Source organism: Doryrhamphus excisus, chromosome 1, assembly GCF_030265055.1.
Source record: "Doryrhamphus excisus isolate RoL2022-K1 chromosome 1, RoL_Dexc_1.0, whole genome shotgun sequence".
NCBI classification, from domain to species: Eukaryota; Metazoa; Chordata; class Actinopteri; order Syngnathiformes; family Syngnathidae; genus Doryrhamphus; species Doryrhamphus excisus.
The window spans coordinates 19,599,759-19,619,194 of NC_080466.1; the positions used below are offsets into that span (position 1 = coordinate 19,599,759).

General features: G+C 43.5%; 3 protein-coding genes across 5 annotated transcripts in view; 1 reads left to right on the forward strand and 2 right to left on the reverse strand.

The window, feature by feature from the left end:
- Positions 1–893, reverse strand: part of gstcd (glutathione S-transferase, C-terminal domain containing) — a 45,949-nt gene extending 45,056 nt beyond the window's left edge. The window contains exon 1 of the mRNA XM_058070576.1: positions 83–893. Coding sequence (XP_057926559.1) covers positions 83–493 — 411 coding nt within the window. The 5' untranslated portion in view covers positions 494–893. The remainder of the gene's footprint in view (positions 1–82) is intronic.
- ints12 (integrator complex subunit 12) lies at positions 708–5,200 on the forward strand. 2 transcript variants are annotated; one of them, XM_058070598.1, is made up of 7 exons: positions 708–971; positions 1,307–1,472; positions 1,737–1,886; positions 3,103–3,284; positions 3,362–3,521; positions 3,621–3,764; positions 3,932–5,200. In XM_058070598.1, exons 2-7 carry the CDS (start codon positions 1,317–1,319, stop codon positions 4,499–4,501), a joined length of 1,362 nt encoding a protein of 453 aa, XP_057926581.1. In that variant the 5' UTR covers positions 708–971; positions 1,307–1,316; the 3' UTR covers positions 4,502–5,200. The 2 variants fall into 2 exon arrangements, with proteins under 2 accessions (XP_057926581.1, XP_057926571.1); XM_058070588.1 differs by having other exon boundaries at positions 710–1,062.
- arhgef38 (Rho guanine nucleotide exchange factor (GEF) 38) lies at positions 4,943–18,068 on the reverse strand. 2 transcript variants are annotated; one of them, XM_058070553.1, is made up of 14 exons: positions 17,770–18,068; positions 13,279–13,463; positions 12,788–12,905; positions 12,545–12,692; positions 12,238–12,255; positions 11,956–12,155; positions 11,723–11,853; positions 11,537–11,641; positions 11,356–11,460; positions 9,249–9,617; positions 9,036–9,173; positions 6,689–6,890; positions 6,326–6,615; positions 4,943–6,048 (listed from the first exon to the last, which is right to left on the reverse strand). In XM_058070553.1, exons 1-14 carry the CDS (start codon positions 17,966–17,968, stop codon positions 5,866–5,868), a joined length of 2,391 nt encoding a protein of 796 aa, XP_057926536.1. In that variant the 5' UTR covers positions 17,969–18,068; the 3' UTR covers positions 4,943–5,865. The 2 variants fall into 2 exon arrangements, with proteins under 2 accessions (XP_057926536.1, XP_057926546.1); XM_058070563.1 differs by lacking the exon at positions 12,238–12,255.
- Between the last annotated feature and the right edge of the window lie 1,368 nt (positions 18,069–19,436).

A 19,436-nucleotide genomic window follows, 5' to 3' on the forward strand; every position in this document is an offset into this window, starting at 1 on the left:
ATAATGGATGATTAGATGCTAAGCACAGTTCATTGGCTGTGTACCTGGGAACTGCACAATCACAAAAATTACACTCTCTCACCTCAGCACAGGCCTTGAGGCAAGTCTTCTTGAAGCCCAACAAAGCCAGCACATCATTCCTGGAGGGATCAGCCTCGATGGTCTTGTTGATGATATGCCTCAAGACAACAGCCAGGCCAGCCCTGCATAGTCCCCCGGTCTCGTCCAACACAGCAGGGAGACGGCAGCCTCTCACCAACCTGGGAAGGTCCTCCGGTCGAATGTCCCGCACGTCCACGCACTTTGGTAGCTGACTTTTAAGAATCTCTGAGGTGTTAGGCTTGTTGGACACCAGGTGTACTTTGAAATAGTCACAGTCACAGTAGGAGAGGAGAAAGAAGGCAATAGAAGAGTGCAGAGGAAGACGGGGTTCTTCATTTTGGCAACAGACCTCGAGGAAGAGGGATGAATACTGCTGATTTACGTCCTTCATTAGGATTATGTTCACAACCTCCGGAACAAACGTCAGTTTAAAAAATGTAGGCTGTTACGTGAATCACTGTTTAAATAATGAACTTTAAATAGTTATAGTAATATTAGTGCAAAGTGATTTCCATCATAAACGCGAAACCACGTTGTTGCTGTAAACTTCCGGGTTTCTTCTTCTTCGTCGTCGTCCCCACGTCGAACGCGGAAGCCAAGCTCTGCCACAGCGCTCTTTGTCGCCATTTAAAAATAACTCAGTAAATTAATACATTTACATGAAGAAGAACCTACGATTGTATTGTAACTATTCTAACACATTTAACAACTGTATCCACTCAACAGACGTCAAATATTGTACAGTGATGAAAGCGTAGACTGACGTTCGCATACGCTGTCGCAAAACGTCTCATCAAACGTTCCGCCTCCCGGTCCATGTCGGACATATTTAATGGAAACACCGGCAAAGTGTAGGAGGAACATTCCGCGTATGTACTGCAATAACGTTTGAGTTCTTTTAATATAATTTTACAGCCAGTCCGGTGCATAATATAGGTTTATACCAAGAGTGGATGTAAGGTAACGTGAGCAAACACTGAATTATATATATTTTTAGCGTACGTATCTTTGTTGCTAGCACTGAGGGAAGCCATTGTGGGGAGACTACAGTGCGCTGGTCCTTTTCCAGAGAGGAGAGTGATGGAGCTTTTTACCATCTGATCCACAAATTTCATAATAGAAACAAAGACACGTATAGCAATTATTGCTCTGGTCGTTGTTTTAAGCGGTGTTTGTGTCAGCTGAACTTGTGTTTTGACTGCAGTTCATAAGCCATGGCTGGACCTGTCAGTTTGGAGTTGGATCCCATCTTCCTAAAGGGGCTGAGTTACCTTCATTCCAAGAGTAAAGATTCAGCCGAAAAGCTCAAAGCTCTTCTGGATGAATCGCTCGCAAGAGGAAGTGATTCTTCCTACCGGTCGTCACTAAAAGTAAGATGTTGCTGGTGTTTGTATTTATTGTATGCTTGATCAAATGTTCCCATAGAAAGTATGGAAATACATATAGTCAGTCCCGTGACCATCATAAATGTTGGTAACATTCTAAACAGCCACAGAAGTGAAACAATAAGCTATTATATTTGTTTTAATATACATATTATTTCTTTAACATTAACTGTCACACTAGTGTAACATGTGTTTATGTGACTTTTGAGCCCTAGGTAGCACCTTATTGTCCTCATCGTGTACTTTCAGGACCTGGAGGTGTCAAAAGGGTCTTTGTCAAAACTCAGCTTAAGTAAACAAGACTCCAAGTCCTCCTCTAGTTCCTCGTCCTCCAACATCAGCAGCAAATCCAGCTCTGAAAAGAGCAAGAAAGACGGAGACAGGAGATCTTCTGAAAAGGTAGGGATTCCTTATACACCACCACACTAGTTTTTAACTAACACATTCAAAAGCTAAGCTTCATTTACTCTTTATGGATTACAGTCATTTTAATGCAGAGTATGTTAAATGGCAACTGTGCTATTGTTACAGATTGTTACAGTATAGTCTTACTTCCATTTTAAAATGATGTTTTTGTTTCATTATTGCTTAAATTGTGCTTCAAAGTGTTCAAAAGAAGGTTCTCGCACACTGTGTCGCTTTCATTCATTAGTTTATTCAGGTAACGTTTCGGTCCGTTTGACCTTCATCAAACATATTAAATCACATCTCTGCCCTACGCACATTTTTTGTCCCCAGTGACTGCAGTCAACCAATCCGAGGACTTGGGGGGCGACCTGTTTTGATGAATATCACCTGTCGAAGGGCAATAACATTCGGTTAACAGGTGTACAGAGTTTCACATAATATGAAAAAAAAATTACTTATAATTTAATTCAAACAAACACAATATATGAACACATGTATAAATAGGGGCAACCATGCCAGTGATTTAAAAACAGTTTTATGGATTTAATAGGCCTGTATAAGCATCAGTAAATCTTCAACATCTTTTATAGAAAGGGGGGGGGGGACCAAAGTTGAAGCTGAGCTCTCTTTTTGCAGTATGTCCAACAGCCCCTGGATAACTCAACAGAGGCAGAGGGACATGAATACTACATGATATCATGTAGTATTATTTAGGGATCGACTGATGTGTTTTTTTTTTCGCCAATACCGATTTTTTACCATCACCCTTAGTCGATGGCCGATTTTGCTTCGGCCGATATTTGTGGCTAACACTGCTTTTGCTCCCTCAATTTATATGAAAAAATTACAATGAAAACAAATATTCCAGGTGTCAAGTTTAAACAAATATTTATTGAAATGTAATCAGCCGATACCGATTCAAGTAAAGAACACAAATATCAGCCCGATATATTTATCGGTCGATTCTTAGTATTATTATTGTAGTATACATAAATGTATAATTTCAATAGAGCGAGGATTGACTTGGCAACTTCCCGGTTTCTGAACAACCTGCTCTACTTCCTGAGCCACTCCCTTAATATTGTTTAATATTAATATTGCTTATATTTTTTCATTATATTCCGAGTTTTTTTGTCTAGTCATGGGTGGGATATCAGAAATCATCACCCAAGCTAATGTTATCTTGTTTACGGAATTTTCAAAACAGGTTAGGGTGGACTTGGGTGATGTTGACCCCCCGAAGAAGCCTCGTTTGGAGAAACAGGAGAATCGTTCGTCACCGGTTACCGTGCAGACAAGCAAGGACCTCCTGACGAACATCAGTGACTACGATGAGACCAACGCTGATGACTTTGCCATGGAGATGGGCCTGGCATGTGTGGTTTGCAGGTACGTGCTACGGTGTTAGAATAAGAGTATGTTGGCATGACTATTTATTAAAATATCATATTTTGTTATCACCAAAGACAAATGACAGTGTCCATGGGAAATCAGCTGGTAGAGTGCCAGGAATGCCATAACTTGTACCACCAGGACTGCCACAAGCCCCAAGTGACGGACAAAGAGGTCAATGACCCCAGGCTGGTGTGGTATTGTGCTCGTTGCACCAGACAAATGAAGCGTATGGTAAGAAACAGACGTCTACCTTGCCATGTAGACACATTTGGACCATCCCACATTATTCCATTGTGGGAAGCCATAAGATATTACTGTTGTGTGCACTAGGCCCAAAAGCCTCCACAGAAGCCATCCCCAGCCTCCGCCTCATCGGCACCCGTTGTAAAAGACACACTGGTGAAAAAGACAGAACTGAAAACGAAGCCGGACACCGCAAGCACTTTCCAGGCTTTCAAAAGGACAGAAGTGAAGGTATCCTTAAAACTGTTTTGTTTATCATAGGCAGACTATTGAATAAAAAAAAAATAGCTGTGATACAGATTTTAAGATGCATTTTGTTATTTTCAGGGTTGTCTTATATTCAAGTCAATATGTGATACAGAAAATTGATTTATGGCCATTTATTCCATTGTTTGCAGACATCCACAACGTCATCTAACCCCACCAGCAGCAACTCCTCCTCATCAAGTAGCGGTCTAACAGGCTGGGCCGCATTCGGCGCCAAGACGAGTCCATCTCTTCCTGTCAGCTCCAAACTTGGTTCCTCAGGACCAAGCGGGAGCAACAAAGCCATGACAGCTCCCCCCGGCCAGAAACCGGTAGGTCTTTCCGGGCTTGCCGCAGCCAAATCTGGGCTTGGAGCCGCAAAGATCCCTGGGAGCGGTAACGGCAACGGCTCTAGTCAGGTCTCCTTGAAACCGCCGCCTCTGACTCTGGGCAAACAGCCGCTGAATCGTTCATCAAGCGCCGAGAGCCAGGGGAAGGGTTCTGCCTCGTCGGGGGCAAGCTCACCCAACAGCTCGCAGGCGAGTCCGGGAGGTAGCGGATCAGGGGGAAATAACAACGGAGGAGGAAACGGGAACAACGGGAATGGGTCAAAGGTTCCGCCGGGAGAAAAAGCACCAACATCCCAAGAGTCCCAGCTCAACGCCATGAAGCGGTTACACCTGGTGAAGAAAAAAGCGGCACAAAAGAAGCTCAAGAAATAAGCATACAGGAGGTAGTAGAGCCCCATTTCCAAGTGGTACAGTTTGGTACGCTAACAAAATAATTCCTGAGAAAACGTGTTCAGGAAGGGAATTGTCTCATAGTTGCGATAACGGAAAAGGCAAGGACAGGAAGTCTTCGATAATAACAAAAACCGCTTCACAGCTAATGTATTATAACTGTTCTGTCTGTGCGTTGAATGAATTGGTGGGTTATATATTATAATATGTTGTGTCATACTATCAATGTAGCTTCCGTAATTATCACCCTTTCCGTGATGGGAACACAAGCCAGATAAGACCAACGTTCCGAACCGTACCACTTGGTGTAAGTGTGGCTGATGCAAGTAATAAAAGTAAACCCTCAAACAGTGCAGATGCGGTGCTAAGAGGGTCTTGTCTGTGATCTTGTTTGTTTCTGTTGTGAGACCATCCATTCTTAATACTTGAATCTTACATCGTGTCAAATGCTGCTGGACTTGCTGTGCCTCATTTATTATCCATTGCCTCATTCTGTCCCGATTAATTGATCCAGAGAGAAGTGTCGTTTGTTTTGTTTTTTTAAACCTACGTGTCATTCAAATTCCACTTATGAACAATCTGGCAGCAGCGAAGACTTGTGACTGTACGAATGTGGATCCAAGCAAAAAAAAAAAACTGTCATAGAGTCTTTAATCATCACGTAATAAAAATGAAACATAAACAATGACACGTTGAGTATTTTATTTCACATTAAAACTTCATTGATAAATCATTTCACCTGCTTCATCTAAAGCTGTTCATATAAAAACATCTGACTTATATGACTTCTAAACTCAACACTGTGGTACTTACAGTCAAAAAGTGCTCAGCACAGCAGCTTGTGTTTTAAACATTGAAACATCACATGTTCTTCATGGAGGTCACATTGTCAATATGACAAGATCAACACTTTGTTTTCACAAAGCTGAAATAGTTGACATTCAGTGAAACAGTATTGATTATTAAAAACAATTGATTGTTTTTAAGCAGGGCGGCACGGCGGTCGAGTGGTTAGCGCGCAGACCTCACAGCTAGGAGACCAGGGTTCAATTCCACCCTCGGCCATCTCTGTGTGGAGTTTGCATGTTCTCCCCGTGCATGCGTGTACTCCGGTTTTCCTCCCACATTCCAAAAACATGCTAGGTTAATTGGCGACTAGGTTAATTGTCCATAGGTATGAATGTGAGTGTGAATGGTTGTTTGTCTATATGTGCCCTGTGATTGGCTGGCGACCAGTCCAAAATATGTACCCCGCCTCTTGCCCGAAGACAGCTGGGATAGGCTCGAGCACCCCCGCGACCCTCGTGAGGAGAAGCGGTAGAAAATGAATGAATGAATGAATGTTTTTAAGCATAAGACATCTTGCCAAGGTAGTTAGCTGGGACGTATCCTTTCTGCCCATCGGCTTCTGCAAGCCACCACTCTTTGTTACCTCCCAGGTCACAGAACTGCAGGATGCGAACATGCTGGTACTCCTGCAAGGTCAGCTCCTGTTCGCAGCGGGCTTGGAATGCATATACGGCATAGTACTGTGCAAAGAGACAAAACCATTTTTAAAAAGGGTTGGCATTTCATACCGTGTTACCTTTTTCCATTGTTTCAGTGTACTTCTGCTCTATGGCAATTAATTATTTCCCCCAATCAGCCATCTAATTTGACTGATTTTTCCTCAATATACCGAATTAAACCAGCAGGTGTCACTGTTTGCTACTGTTCTGCATACATAGAACGTTGGCACTAGTGATAATGTGACTAAAGCTGTCATGTTGCATGCCATTGGAAGGGTTTGTATGTTTCAACACATACCTGTTGAGCATCGGTGTCAAACGAGGACTCCAGGTCTTCAGTGCTCTCCAGGTCTCCCTGAAGGCCCGAGAGGGTGGAGCTGCTGTCGGTGGCGTTGAGGCTGAAGCTCCGTAGGCTGCTACTCCCACTGCCTGACACAAAAAGGCTCAAGTCGTCAAAGTCCTCATCGGCCATGTTGGGCGGCTGTTGTTGCTGCTGTTGCTGCTGTTTGGCCGCTTGGCCTCCTCGCTGCGAATCCCGCAGAGGATTGTATTGCTTCAGGAATGTCGAGTAGACGTAGCCCTGCGTACCTAAGAGCGGCAAAGCATGACTACATATAGACATATCAGATATACAGCAAGCACTATGAGAACACAAACTTGCCTCCAGTGTGAACCAGCCAGCGGCTGCTGCTGCCTAGGGGGTCCGTGTCCTCCAGCAGGGCCACGAGCTCCCCCTCCAGCAGGCTTAGGTCCTGCTCCTGGCAGCCATTACACTTCCTCTTCAGCTGGTACAGATGACTCGGAGGATATTCAGCCAGAAGTCGGGCACGTTGTTCTTCTGTCTGATGCTCCACTTCCGGCATCTGGAAGGCAACAGTGAGACAAAATTTCAGGTGGACTAAGAAGTTAAAGTCTTCCAGTTTACTTCCAAGCATTTAAAGTGGCTAAGTCGCATGAGCAGAGCTTTGAATTGCCCCGGTTAATCACCACCCGGAGGTCTCCTTTGTGTTCCATTTTTATCACCAAACTGTGAAACTCTTTGAGGAATATGGGGGGACTTTAAACTTGACATTCAACAGACGATCCGGAATGGGAACTAATGAATCCTTGCAACCACACAGCAGGGGAATGTTTGTCACTCTTCCCTCACACTAATAAGGCTGCGGGTTTGGATATGTGTCAGCTCGGGCCTTTTCTGAGTGCTCTCACTGCTTGCGTGGGTTCTCCCAAAACTTCTTCCTAATGTAGACTCAAAATGCTTCAATGTTTACAACATCTACACACATGCTATATAAGATATATGCATTTGATGAAAACATTAAATTATAAGGGGCTGCACGGCGGTCAAGTGGTTAGCGTGCAGACCTCACAGCTAGGAGACCCGAGTTCAATTCCACCCTCGGCCATCTCTGTGTGGAGTTTGCATGTTCTCCAGTCAACACCTAAGCATGTTTTGTAGGACAACACTATAAAAAATAAATGTGTGGTTAGCACACAGGCCTCACAGCTAGGAAACCCGAGTTAAATTCCACCGTCGACCATCTCTGTGTGGAGTTTGCATGTTCTCCCCGTGCATGAGTGGGTTTTCTCCGGGTATTCCGGTTTCCTCCCACATTCCAAAAACATGCTAGGTTAATTGGCGACTCCAAATTGTCCATAGGTATGAATGTGAGTGTGAATGGTTGTTTGTCTATATGTGCCCTGTGATTGGCTGGCCACCAGTCCAGGGTGTACCCCGCCTCTTGCCTGAAGACAGCTGGGATAGGCTCCAGCACCCCCGCAACCCTATTGAGTGGTAGAAAATGAATGAATGAATGAACGTTTGACGAAAACATAAAATTATAAGGGGCTGCACGTGGTTCACAGTGGGTCACAGCAAGGAGACCCGAGTTCAATCCCACCCTCGGCCATCTCCCTGTGCATGTGTGGGTTTTCTCCAGGTACTCTGGTTTCCTCCCACATTCCAAACACATGCTAGGTCAACTGGCAACGGTTCTAATGTGCCTCACAGTTCCATGTCGTGACTAAATGAAGCCGTCTCTGCATGTGTGCATGCGTGTTATTGGTTTTGACCCAACAAATGATGCCGTATGGCCCATGGAGTCCACCATATACCCATAATTCCTCATTCAAAACTAAGTGAAATGGGGCAACCGGGTCCTAAGCAGACGTGCATGTTTTGTAGGACAACACTATAAAAAATAAATGTGTGGTTAGCACACAGGCCTCACAGCTTGGAAACCTGAGTTCAATCCCACCCTTGGCCATTTCTGTGTGGAGTTTACATGTTCTCCCCGTGCATGCGTGGGTTTTCTCCGGGTACTCCGGTTTCCTCCCACATTCCAAAAACATGCTAGGTTAATTGGCGACTCCAAATATTCCATAGGTATGAATGTGAGTGTGAATGGTTGTTTGTGACTGATGAGCAATATGAGTGTGTGATTTTTTTCGAATAGGCGTTTTTGTGATGCAAATGTATTACTCTTTTGAACGCATATTGTTTTGAGAAGCCAATCTTTCCTTAAGTGGCTCCAGCCAACTCACTGGATTTACATTCCTCATCACCAAAATCAGGCTGCATGGCGGTCGAGTGGTTAGCACGCAGGCCTCACAGCTAGGAGATCTGGATTTTCTACAGGTACTCCGGTTTCCTCCCACATTCCAAAAACATGCTAGGTTAATTGGCGACTCCAAATTGTCCATAGGTATGAATGTGAGTGTGAATGGTTGTTTGTCTATATGTGTCCTGTGACTGGCTGGCCACCAGTCCAGGGTGTACCAGACAGCTGGGTTAGGCTCCAGCACCCCCACCAACCCTCGTGAGGATAAGCGGTAGAAAATGAATGAATGAATGAAATGATAAGGTCCGTTGAAGACTCAGCTTCTGTGTCCCAGTCCTCTATAAGCTGTATAGAAAATGGCTGCTTAAATTGAATCCTTGCAATCCAACCTCTAAATGGGAAAAAAAAAATTCATGCAGATCATTTTGTCTGCCGCATTCTTCTCACCGCTATTTTCTTGTCTCGCTGCCTCTCAAAGCTGACTTTCCGCTCCATTAACTTCTGTGCGTTCTCCTTGACAAAAGTCAGATTGTTCAACTCATCCATGATGCTGTTCTGCACCTCAGTGATGTTAGACAACGGTGCCTGTAAAATACAGTGCAAATTAGCATTTTAATGTAAGAAACGTGCCTGATAATGTACTCTATGTGTGCTGCTCACGGGCAACTGCTGCATGGAAGGAGCACCCAGCAGCATTTCATCCATCAGGCCTATGAGCAAGGCCACTAAATAGATCACGCAGTTGTTGAGGATGGTGTACGCCGCCGTGTTGAACCGCTGTAACTCCTCCACTAGCAAAGCATTGAGAGCCTCATAGTCCCTCCTGGCAGGACCGGGCGGGTCTACGGATGCCAGGCACGGAGATGAAGAGGAAGTCGATTGCGAGGATGAAAAAGAAGACGAGCGCTCCAGGCGGCTGCAGTAATCCAACAGTTTGTCGTAACGTTTCTGGATGAGCTTCTGAGGGGCAGTGAACATCCCCTGAAGAGACGAGAGAGGTGAGAGGACCAGACGCTCCATGTTGTCTTTCTGCAGAAGAAAGAAGAAAGCATTGGTAGGTGGGTCAAACCTCCATTTTCGTACACCTCAGTTCTCATCAAAGGTTTTTGCAGAAATTTTGCCTTGGTTTTCACCGTTTTCCCTGTACACTATCGTTCTGTGAAATAAGGTGTCGGAACAAGGAACCCTATGTGTTGCTGTCTCACTGTCATTGCATTTTCATTTTTTTGTTGAATACGAATCAAGGCCATAAGGCCAAAGAAAGTTGTTAGTACCACCACTTTGATAAGGAAGGTGAGAAACACTATGTCGCCGCATCATCAATAAGTTCCATCCATGGAAGGAATACTTTGAGGCCCTTCTGACATACCTTCCATATAAGAAGCAGAGTCAGATGATACGTACTGAGGTATCTGGGGTGGTCAAAATGCTGTTTCGCCTTGAATTCCTCAAGACTCTGGATGTTGAGGGACTGTCCTGGCTGACACGTCTCTTCAACATTGAGTGAAAGTCAGGAACAGTACTTTTGGATTGGCAGATCAAGGTGGTGGAGGCGTTTTTCATCTTGGACTAACTCTACAACCTATGAGGGTGCATGGCGGTTTACCCAACCGGTCTACATGTGCTTTGTTGACTTGGAAAAGGGATTGGTCCGTGTCCCTCACAGCATCCTTTGGGGGGTTCTCTGGGAGTACGGGATTGGTGGCGCCTCTATTAGTGCCATTTGGTCCTTGTACAACCGGAGCTTGGTTCGCATTGGCAGCAGTTGAGCCTGTTTCCGATGAACATTGGCCTCCACCAGGGCTGTCCTTTGTTACCAATTCTGTTCATAACTTTCATTGACAGAATTTCTAGGCGCAGCCAAGACACCAAGGGAGTCTTGGCTGCTATTTGTGGACCATGCGGTCCTGATGGCGTCTTTGGGCTATGACCTTCAGCGTTTACTGGGACGGTTTGCATCTAAGTGTGAAGCTTCTAGCATGAGACTCAGTACCTCCAAATCAGAGGCCATGGTTCTCAGTCGGAAAAGGGTGGAGTTGGGAATGAGGTCCTGTCCCAGGTGGAGGAGTTCAAGTATCTCGGGGTCTTGTTCACGAGTGAGGGAAGATGGGAGCATGAGCGTCTACAGTAACAAAGTCACTGTACCGGACTGTCATAGTGAAAAGAGAGCTGAGCCGGAAGGCAAAGCTCTCAATTTACCGATCTATCTACGTATGTTCCCACCTTAAGCTAAGATCATGAACTTTGGGTCGTGACCGACAGAACAAGATTCTGGATACAGGCAGCTGAAATGACTTTCCTCTATAGGGTAGCTGGACTCACCCTAATAGATTGGTGACTGTGTATCCGAAGATACAGGGACTTACCGTATGTTGGTAAAATATTGTAGTTGGAGCTACAGAGGCTAATGCTCTATATGGGAACCGTAGTTTGAAACCCCACAATGGCACATCATTTTTATACTGGTTTTTGATAATTCATTCATTCATTCATTTTCTACCGCTTATCCTTACGAGGGTCGCGTGGGGGAGTGTATCCCAGCTGTCTTCAGGCGAGAGGTGGGGTACACCCTAGACTGGTTTTTGGAATGTGGGAGGAAACCGGAGTACCCGGAGAAAACCCACACATGCACGGGGAGGGAAATAAATTCTTGCTGGCGCACTGAAGGCCCGGGCACAAAATGCACCGCCCCCACTGCCAAAACTAAATGCAAAGTAAAAAAAAAAAACATATATCACTGTTCTTTTAGACCCACACTTTGACTCACATAGTGCTCATAGGGTTCGTCGTTTTTGTTGTGCGATGATCCGTTTGATTCCCTGATGATGGTTTCCATTTCGTGGACATCGTGCACAGCTACAGACACCATTTCCTGCATCACAAACATAAAAAAAATATTTAAAAAAAGAACCTGAAACTGATTGTGTTGACAAAAAAGCATCACTTACCTGAATGTACTGAAGGTAACTTTGGACATTTTTAACCAGCTGCCTTACAGCTTTCTCCAGACTCCTGAACAGCTTCTCCTCTCTATCAAACACTTCATCTCTGACCTGAAAAGATGAAAGTCGTATCAAAATCATAAACTGTAACTGTTGCTGTGTGGGATGTGGGGTTGTTTCTTTTTCTTATACCTGTGGTTCGACTCCAGTGAGGATCTTGAGATAACCAGCAAACCTGTCACCTTTTTTTCTGATGGAGTGGATGTTGAACTTGTGAAGTTTGCGCAGAGTTCCTTCATCCTCTGAATTTTTATACTTCATTACTGAAAAAAAAAAATTCAAATTATAAATGGAAAATATCATAGATCATTTTACACCACAGTGTTAGCATCCGTGAAAAGGCAGCTATCAGAACGTCACGGCACCTATGTCCTTGCGCCTCTTGAACTCGTTGATGTTGACGTTGATGATCTTGGCGGCAGTAAAGGCCTCCTGCAATGGCAGGAAGTCGGGATGGTCTTCAGGTGTGGCCTGCCACAGCTCACCAAGCAGGAGCGGGTACTTCATGATCCTCTGAACTGGTTTTATGAGCAGCGAACCCATGTCCAGAAGGTTGGGCTTCCCTCTGGTACATCACACAGTATTCCGAATTATTATATATTATTATAATGACACCCGAAAAGTCTTGACATTTTTCCGATACTTACTCTAGAGCGTAGATTTTTCTGCAATTGGGTGGAAAAAGCAGTATCAGAATATAAAACCATACTGTATATTTTGTAATACAATGGAACCTCTAAAGTTGGATCGTACAGTTCAGTATTTTACCCAAATTCTACAGCTATAAGCTTATTTTCACACTTGAATGGCACTTGTAGTGCAGTTAATGAAAAGTATTCCTGAAAAACATAATGTATTTCCATAATTCCCTATAGGAAGAATGTTGTTATTAACCTAAGAGGTTCCAACGTATCAGGAAGTTGCAGATGTTTGTGGGGAAGTAATTCTACTTACTTCAGTGATAATACACACGTGGTGAAATGTTGCTTTATTTCTTCCTCTTTCTCATAGGATTTGAGTGACATGTTGGCATCGTCGTGATGGTAGCAGTAAATCTTATACACGTCTTCCAAAGCTGCCTTGGCCTGGATGAATACTTCTCCTTCATATAAGAACACACACATCCTATTTTGTATTGACCTGGAAAATAAATGTACACATCTCATCTAGGTTTGGAATTGGAGGAATGAAGATTACCTATAACGACAGCCTCAGGATCCGGATCAGACATGGCGTCTTGGAGTCTGTGGAATAGTGCAGCAGATACCTCGCACAATGTTTCCGTGTTTGTAAACAGACGATCCACATCTACGACCTAAGACAAAATGACAAAGAATGAACACCTCACCTCACGAGGGTTGCGGGCGTGCTGGAGCCTATCCCAGCTGTCTGCGGGCGAGAGACGGGGTACACCCTGGACTGGTGACCAGCCAATCACAGGGCACATATAGACAAACAACCATTCACACTCACATTCATACCTATGGACAATTTGGAGTCGCCGATTAACCTAGCATGTTTTTGGAATGTGGGAGGAAACCGGAGTACCCGGAGAAAACCCACGCATGCACAGGGTAGAACATGCAAACTCCACACAGAGATGGATGGAATTGAACTCGGGTCTCCTAGCTGTGTGGCTTGTGCACTAACCACTTAACAATATATTTATTCTTGCACCATCTACCTACCTGCATGTTTCTTAATGGCTGCACCACCTCCTGGATGCACAGCTCCAGGTCTGTGAGGTAGTCTTTTTCAGTCTGTATCAGCTCTTGAATGACCTTTGACCTGCGTTTCATCTTTCTCAAACGGACCTCTTCTGGGTCCAGCGCTGGGGAGGCAGGGGTAGATAAATCATGCGGTGACATTTTTTCTGCGAAAGACATTAAATTTAAGGTTAAATATTATTATTAAAGAAAACACTATTTACTGCACATAGTAAAGCGCAAACCTCCAGAGTGTTATATTTACGGACAACTTCCCTGTTTAAAGGAAGATGTATGTACCATTTTTGACCATGGGGTGGTGCATGAGGGGAGCCAAAGGTGAGAAGGTGTGGACTCCCATAAAGCAGCTCCACACAATAACCCAATCATAAAACTTTCCAGATCTTCCAGAATCTGCACCTATTCCAGTTGTATTTCCTTGGATTTGTGCTTCCCGCCAAAACAGTCTGTTTTAATTTATTCCACCCACAGGCGCAAAGTGCTTCCTAACTTTGAACGAACCCCATGTTGTAATATAGTGGGTATAGGATTTGATAATAAATGAGTAAAGTCTTTGGTGAGCTAATTGAAATGTGTTTAGGAGGTACTGGCAGCTCATAAACTACTGGCTAGAGACCCAGAGAACTCAGAGCACCGCTGATGCAGTGGAGCTCAGGAGAAGTTTTACGTGTGGCGCTGCCTCCAAATTCCCCTGCTTGAGGAGGAGCACTCATTGTCGGACACGCTTTGTCAGAGGCATCCTTGGTGTCATGGAGCTCAGAAGCCGGACATGACATAAATGCACCTTTCCCGATGGTAGCTGCTTCTGGCTTTAGCAACAGTTTGGTGGATATTTCATATTCATGTTCACATCAATTTCCCGTGTGAAATGTCATTGACAGATTAATTTTTTTTCTTTTGCTAGGAATCACCAAATACAATAACTTCTCCCTGAGCTTGTTTCCTAAACAGAGAAGCAGAGCTTAGGGAAGGGCAGAGAAAGCAGCGTTTGGGCGAGGGCAGAGAGTGTACAACCACGCCCATGACGAAACCTGCTCCTCTGTGACATCACAAAGGAACAGTTTTGCGACGCCCTCTGAAACCATGCGTTTTGAGTCATCCCCAACTTCCAAATGCACAAACCTCATAATCTGAAACTTTGGTTTAACATGAGATTACAACATTCTAACTACATTGTTTGTTGGCAGACTAATAATCCTAGTCATAATTTTTGTTTGTTTGTGAGCCCATGAGTTTTTTAGCAGACTACTTCCCGGTTCATTGACAATGATTAAGATGATGGACTCATACCCTTTTTTTTCGGTTTTTGGCCACATATTTGTTAGCTCGCAGGTTACTTCCTGGCTCATAGAGAATAACATAAGACAGCAGGATTAAAAAAAATGTCTTCCCAGGTCTGACTGAGACTGACACTTAACAAGGATTTCCGCTATGTTTATTCTTATTTTGACTGTGTACCCACTGTGTTTGTGTACATACGTCCAACATTTCCTAGCATTAAACCTTTTTTTCCCACATGCAAGGCACCGCTGGTGTGCTGATCAGTCAGTAAAGAGCAGTTTTGGGGGTTGGAGGGGAAACCCTCCTGCAATATTTCATGGAGAACTAATTATTGTGACTGGAGCGCCACAGTGCCTCACTTAACATGCCAGTCAGGCTCACCATGTTCTTTTTTTTTAATGCCTCTGCCGCCTAATCAGTCTGCGTCTGCTGTGTGCTTCACTCCAGGCAAGATAGATGCGTGCTTGCCGCCTAATCGATGCCACACACAGCTTCCTCCTTCTGGCAGGATGAGAGGAAGGGGAAGGTTTCAGGGCTGCGTCTCGGGTTACAGAACTAATCATGGAGCTGATGTAATGTGCCGGCGTGCTCAGGCATTCCATCTGCTCAGGTTGGGAGCGGTACACCTTAATAAGATCACACCTTTGCAAGGACACACACACACACACACACACACACACACAACATCCAGAGCGTTCATTGCAATACTTAATGCAATACTTTGAAATCAGCAGTTGTAAACTACTTGTACTATGGTTCGAAAAGTCTCTTACACTACTATGTCCTTCCACTGACCCACATATTTTGTAAAATGACGTCAAGTTATGCCGGAAATGTTTCACAAACTATTTAATATGGCCTATCAAAACTATTTTCCAGAGCATATGCGGGCTTCCTTGTCTAATTTTTCTGGCTTTTGGAGCAAGAGTTCCCATGAAAGTGGATACAGGCCCTTTCACTGCTCTTGCCATTGAAAAGGATCCGAGAGACAGGAACACAAGGCATGGTGTATCCTGTATCACCAAGGACAAAAAATCTCTCTGGGATCTGGGATCAGACTCGAGTTTTATAGATAGAACCATGTGATTAGTGGTATCAATGAAATCATATCTTTTTTTTTTTTATTTTTTTTACAAATGAGTAAAGATTCTTGATTAAAAATAATATATGCCAAGTGTAGAAGAAACTGCAGAGCAGACTGGAAACCAGAAATCAGACTGGCAGACTGGGGGGTGCTGGAGCCTATCCCAGCTGTCTTTGGGCGAGAGGCACACCCTGGACTGGTGGCCAGCTAGTCACAGGGCACATATAGACAAACAACCATTCACACTCACATTCATACCTATGGACAATTTGGAGTCGCCAATTAACCTAGCATGTTTTTGGAATGTGGGAGGAAACCGGAGTACCCGGAGAAAACCCACGCATGCACCGGGGAGAACATGCAAACTCCACACAAAGATGGCCGAGGGTGGAATTGAACCCTGGTCTCCAAGCTGTGAGGTCTGCGCGCTAACCACTCGACCGCCATGAAGCGAGCACACAATATAAAATAATTAGTAATAATGTACTGTAGGTGCTGCTGTTTTGGTTAGCAACAGCATTGAAATAGGATCAGTTGCTTATTCTGTTTTGGTGTGTTAACCCTTGAGGCAACTTGAGTGTACTTGACTGTTTGGATTCTCAAAAAATCAGCCCATTTTAAAGCCGTTTGGATAAAACTTGTCTAGGACCTCTATTGCAAGGGTAAAAAAATGTAACAATTGCATTTATATGCTGTTTCTGAGGGATTTTTTTAGTTGGTCAAGGTATATACTATACATAACTGGGATTGTTTAGACCTACACCATGGGTCAGCAATGCAGTGCCCGTGGGCACGACTACATAATGCACCCTCCACCCTGCTTTTTATTCAGGTTTTCAGTTAATAATGTGAGAACACTCAAGGGAAATGCATTTTGAAATACAAAATGCGGGTTGTGGATACCAGCAATGTATTAATGTTGTGGTGAAACAAGCATATTTGGGCTGTTTTGGGTTGAAATAAGCTATGAGAATAAATGTTAATAAAACAAGTAGGTATTTTCATTTTGTAAAAGTAGCTCTCACAAGAAAAAAACTTTCTGACCTAGCAGTCACATTAGCTCAAAGAAAAAAACTTGTTATCCAGTACCTGTTAGTACATTTAGCAGTTTAGGAGATACAGTGAAATGACCATCCAAACTATGAAATATAGCGATTTTACTTAGGTCACGTTGACATGGTTGTGGGTCCAACCTGTCCGGCAGGCATGTGAGAACTTTTTAAGCGTGCTCACGTGTTTCCTCTTTTGGTGAAGTCATCGCTCTGTCAATATTTGCAATGGTAATACTCCTGTAAATATGTAATACGCCTTGTCAGGTGCTTGCGTGTGCGGCCTATAAGGGCGTGTGACAGGTTTACTCACAACAGAGCAATGTTTTTGATAAGCCTTCTTTACCATCATGCAGGTTTGTCAGTAAAACAAAACAAAAAAAAAGCAAATTGGGGAGAACTCAAGTAAACCGTCAACAGCTGCTGATAAGGCAAGTGTGTGTAATAGTTGCCTCATCTGTGAGCTGACAAATGGGAAGTGTGAGAAAAAAAGCGACAAGGGGACAAGCGGTGCAGGAAACCCAACATACTTTTGGATATAAGGGTGAGCCCTGCTGACACGGTGATGTCACTCATATGGCCTGAAGTGCAGCATTCCCCACCATTTGACTCCCAAGGACAGGTTGTGTGTGTGAAAACACTATGTCAGCAAGGAGACAAGATGCTTTGCTTTATTTCTACTACAATAAGCATTTACTTTAGTTTCCCAAAATGTGTGCACTGCAGGATAATGTTCACTTGGTCTTGTTTACCAGCTGGTCTGTGCAACACTTTGGTGCACACTTTGCATATGTGGATTCATCCCTGTGGGAGTATCCACTGCTCATAGTAACACAACAGGTGCACTGTATCCATAGTGCATGCATTGAAGCAGGTCAGGTACACATGTGCTACTCTTGTGTTCCATGCATGACAAAACAGTCCATGCCGAAATGTATTCCAAATAATTGTGTCGTAAAGGTGTTTCGGTGTTGGCTGAAGCATGTGTGAAATTGTTGCCATAGTTGTGACCCCTGGGGAGGTCATTAGCTGGCGTACCTTTAAGTTTGGCGCTGTACTCCGTCTTGTCAGACTGACTCCGCCTCACCAGCGTCCCCAGGTTGATGTCAGCTTTAGAAGTGTCATCAGCCACTATGCTGTCGGTCTTCCTCCTCTCCAGGTAGCGCAGGAACACAGGTCGGTTCCTTCGCTTTATTACCTTTTCCTTCTCAGCCCTGCCGGCCTCCTTGGGATCCATGACAAGCCCGTCAAGGAGAATAGACGGCAATGAAGGGCCGATAAGGAGAGAGAAAGAGAGAGAGAGAGAGAGCAGCTTTGGAGCTGGAACAGGTGCACTATTTCCCCAGTGCACTTGCTGGCTGCAATTGCACAGGTAACTAAGCCCCGCCCCTGTCCGCCTGACGTGAGACCTGTGCGGACACACCTCTTCTCTGCTGTGGGATGTGACTTCCCTTTAAAGTTCAACTGCGGGGTTTGTGAGAATTTTTGTACTCCCTCATGTCCCGACTAAATTGCTGCACACAGATTTTTTTCAATTTCATTTTAGATGATCATCCAGGGACTCATAGTATCAGAATAAGAATTTAGATACAGTAAACATATTAACCTCCATGTATGGGATTTACAGAATTTAAATGTATTAGAATGTATTTGTATTAGAATTCCAATGTAATATATTTATTCTTTTTTTTCGACATTGTAAAAAATTTAAAAAAATTATATATATTATATATATATAATATATATATATATTTTTTTACAATGTCAAAAAAAGAATAATATATATAATAATATATAATATATATATTCTTAATTATATGTTATTTGTATTTTTTCATTTTTAATGGTTTATCGATTTATATTAAATTAAATCCATTTTTGTTTAACAGTTTAACAGTCATGCTACGTAGGGAGCAATGTTATTGTATTTTATGCCTTACAAAAATATTGATTATTAATGAAAAAAACATGTAAAAATGGCCAGAAATAATGCCTAAAATGTTAGACAGGTGAAGCAGGTTATTTGTGGTCAAAGCCACCACGGTCTCTTCTTCAGCAGAACAATGAATAGATGCTTTTCCTCCCTATTGAAGTTCATGTAACGTGAGCTCACCAGTTTTACCCCCATGACACTAAATGCACTCACTGGGCGGGGAAGTAAAGTATTTCACAAGTATAATAGTGTGTCACATAATTGCACCATTTAAATCTTGATGTGTCCAAGGGTGGTGGATACTGAAAAATGACATTTCTGCTTAGAAACATACATGTTATTCAACTTCTACAGTAAAAACAAGATGAGGCATCAGTTTAATCCAGTTGGCTGGCAAAAGCACAAGCCTAAAGTAAATTTGTCTGTGGTGAAATCACAGCAACTCTGGCAAATGGAGCAACCACGCACTTTTGGATTTTAACAAACCAGCCGTGCTAGGTCACGGATGACATCATTTGTTTGAACTTTCACCAATCACCGCACTATACGGCTATAAAAGATGAAGTAGGCCCGCTCCAACGTTTGTTCATGGAACAATGGATATGGACTTTGAACTCATAATGCATTGTCAAGATTAAAGCCATCAGGCTGTCAGAGTGATAAATATATGTTTTGCACCTTGCTGTTCAATGGATGAAAGGAATAGCTGGCTAATAACAGTTGGCCGACACATCATTTTGTACATATTTGCATACTAAATAATATCTACAGT

Bases quoted from the DNA above. Each gene is read 5' to 3' on its own strand.
- ints12 (XM_058070598.1), top strand. From the start codon at position 1,317: ATGGCTGGACCTGTCAGTTTGGAGTTGGATCCCATCTTCCTAAAGGGG. The intron at 1,887-3,102 runs GTAGGGATTCCT...TTTTCAAAACAG, and splicing joins ACAGGAGATCTTCTGAAAAG to GTTAGGGTGGACTTGGGTGA. The intron at 3,522-3,620 runs GTAAGAAACAGA...TGTGTGCACTAG, and splicing joins CCAGACAAATGAAGCGTATG to GCCCAAAAGCCTCCACAGAA.
- arhgef38 (XM_058070553.1), bottom strand. From the start codon at position 17,968: ATGGATCCCAAGGAGGCCGGCAGGGCTGAGAAGGAAAAGGTAATAAAG. The intron at 11,642-11,722 runs GTATAAGAAAAA...TCATCTTTTCAG, and splicing joins TCACTGGAGTCGAACCACAG to GTCAGAGATGAAGTGTTTGA. The intron at 9,174-9,248 runs GTGAGCAGCACA...TGTATTTTACAG, and splicing joins CTTCCATGCAGCAGTTGCCC to GCACCGTTGTCTAACATCAC.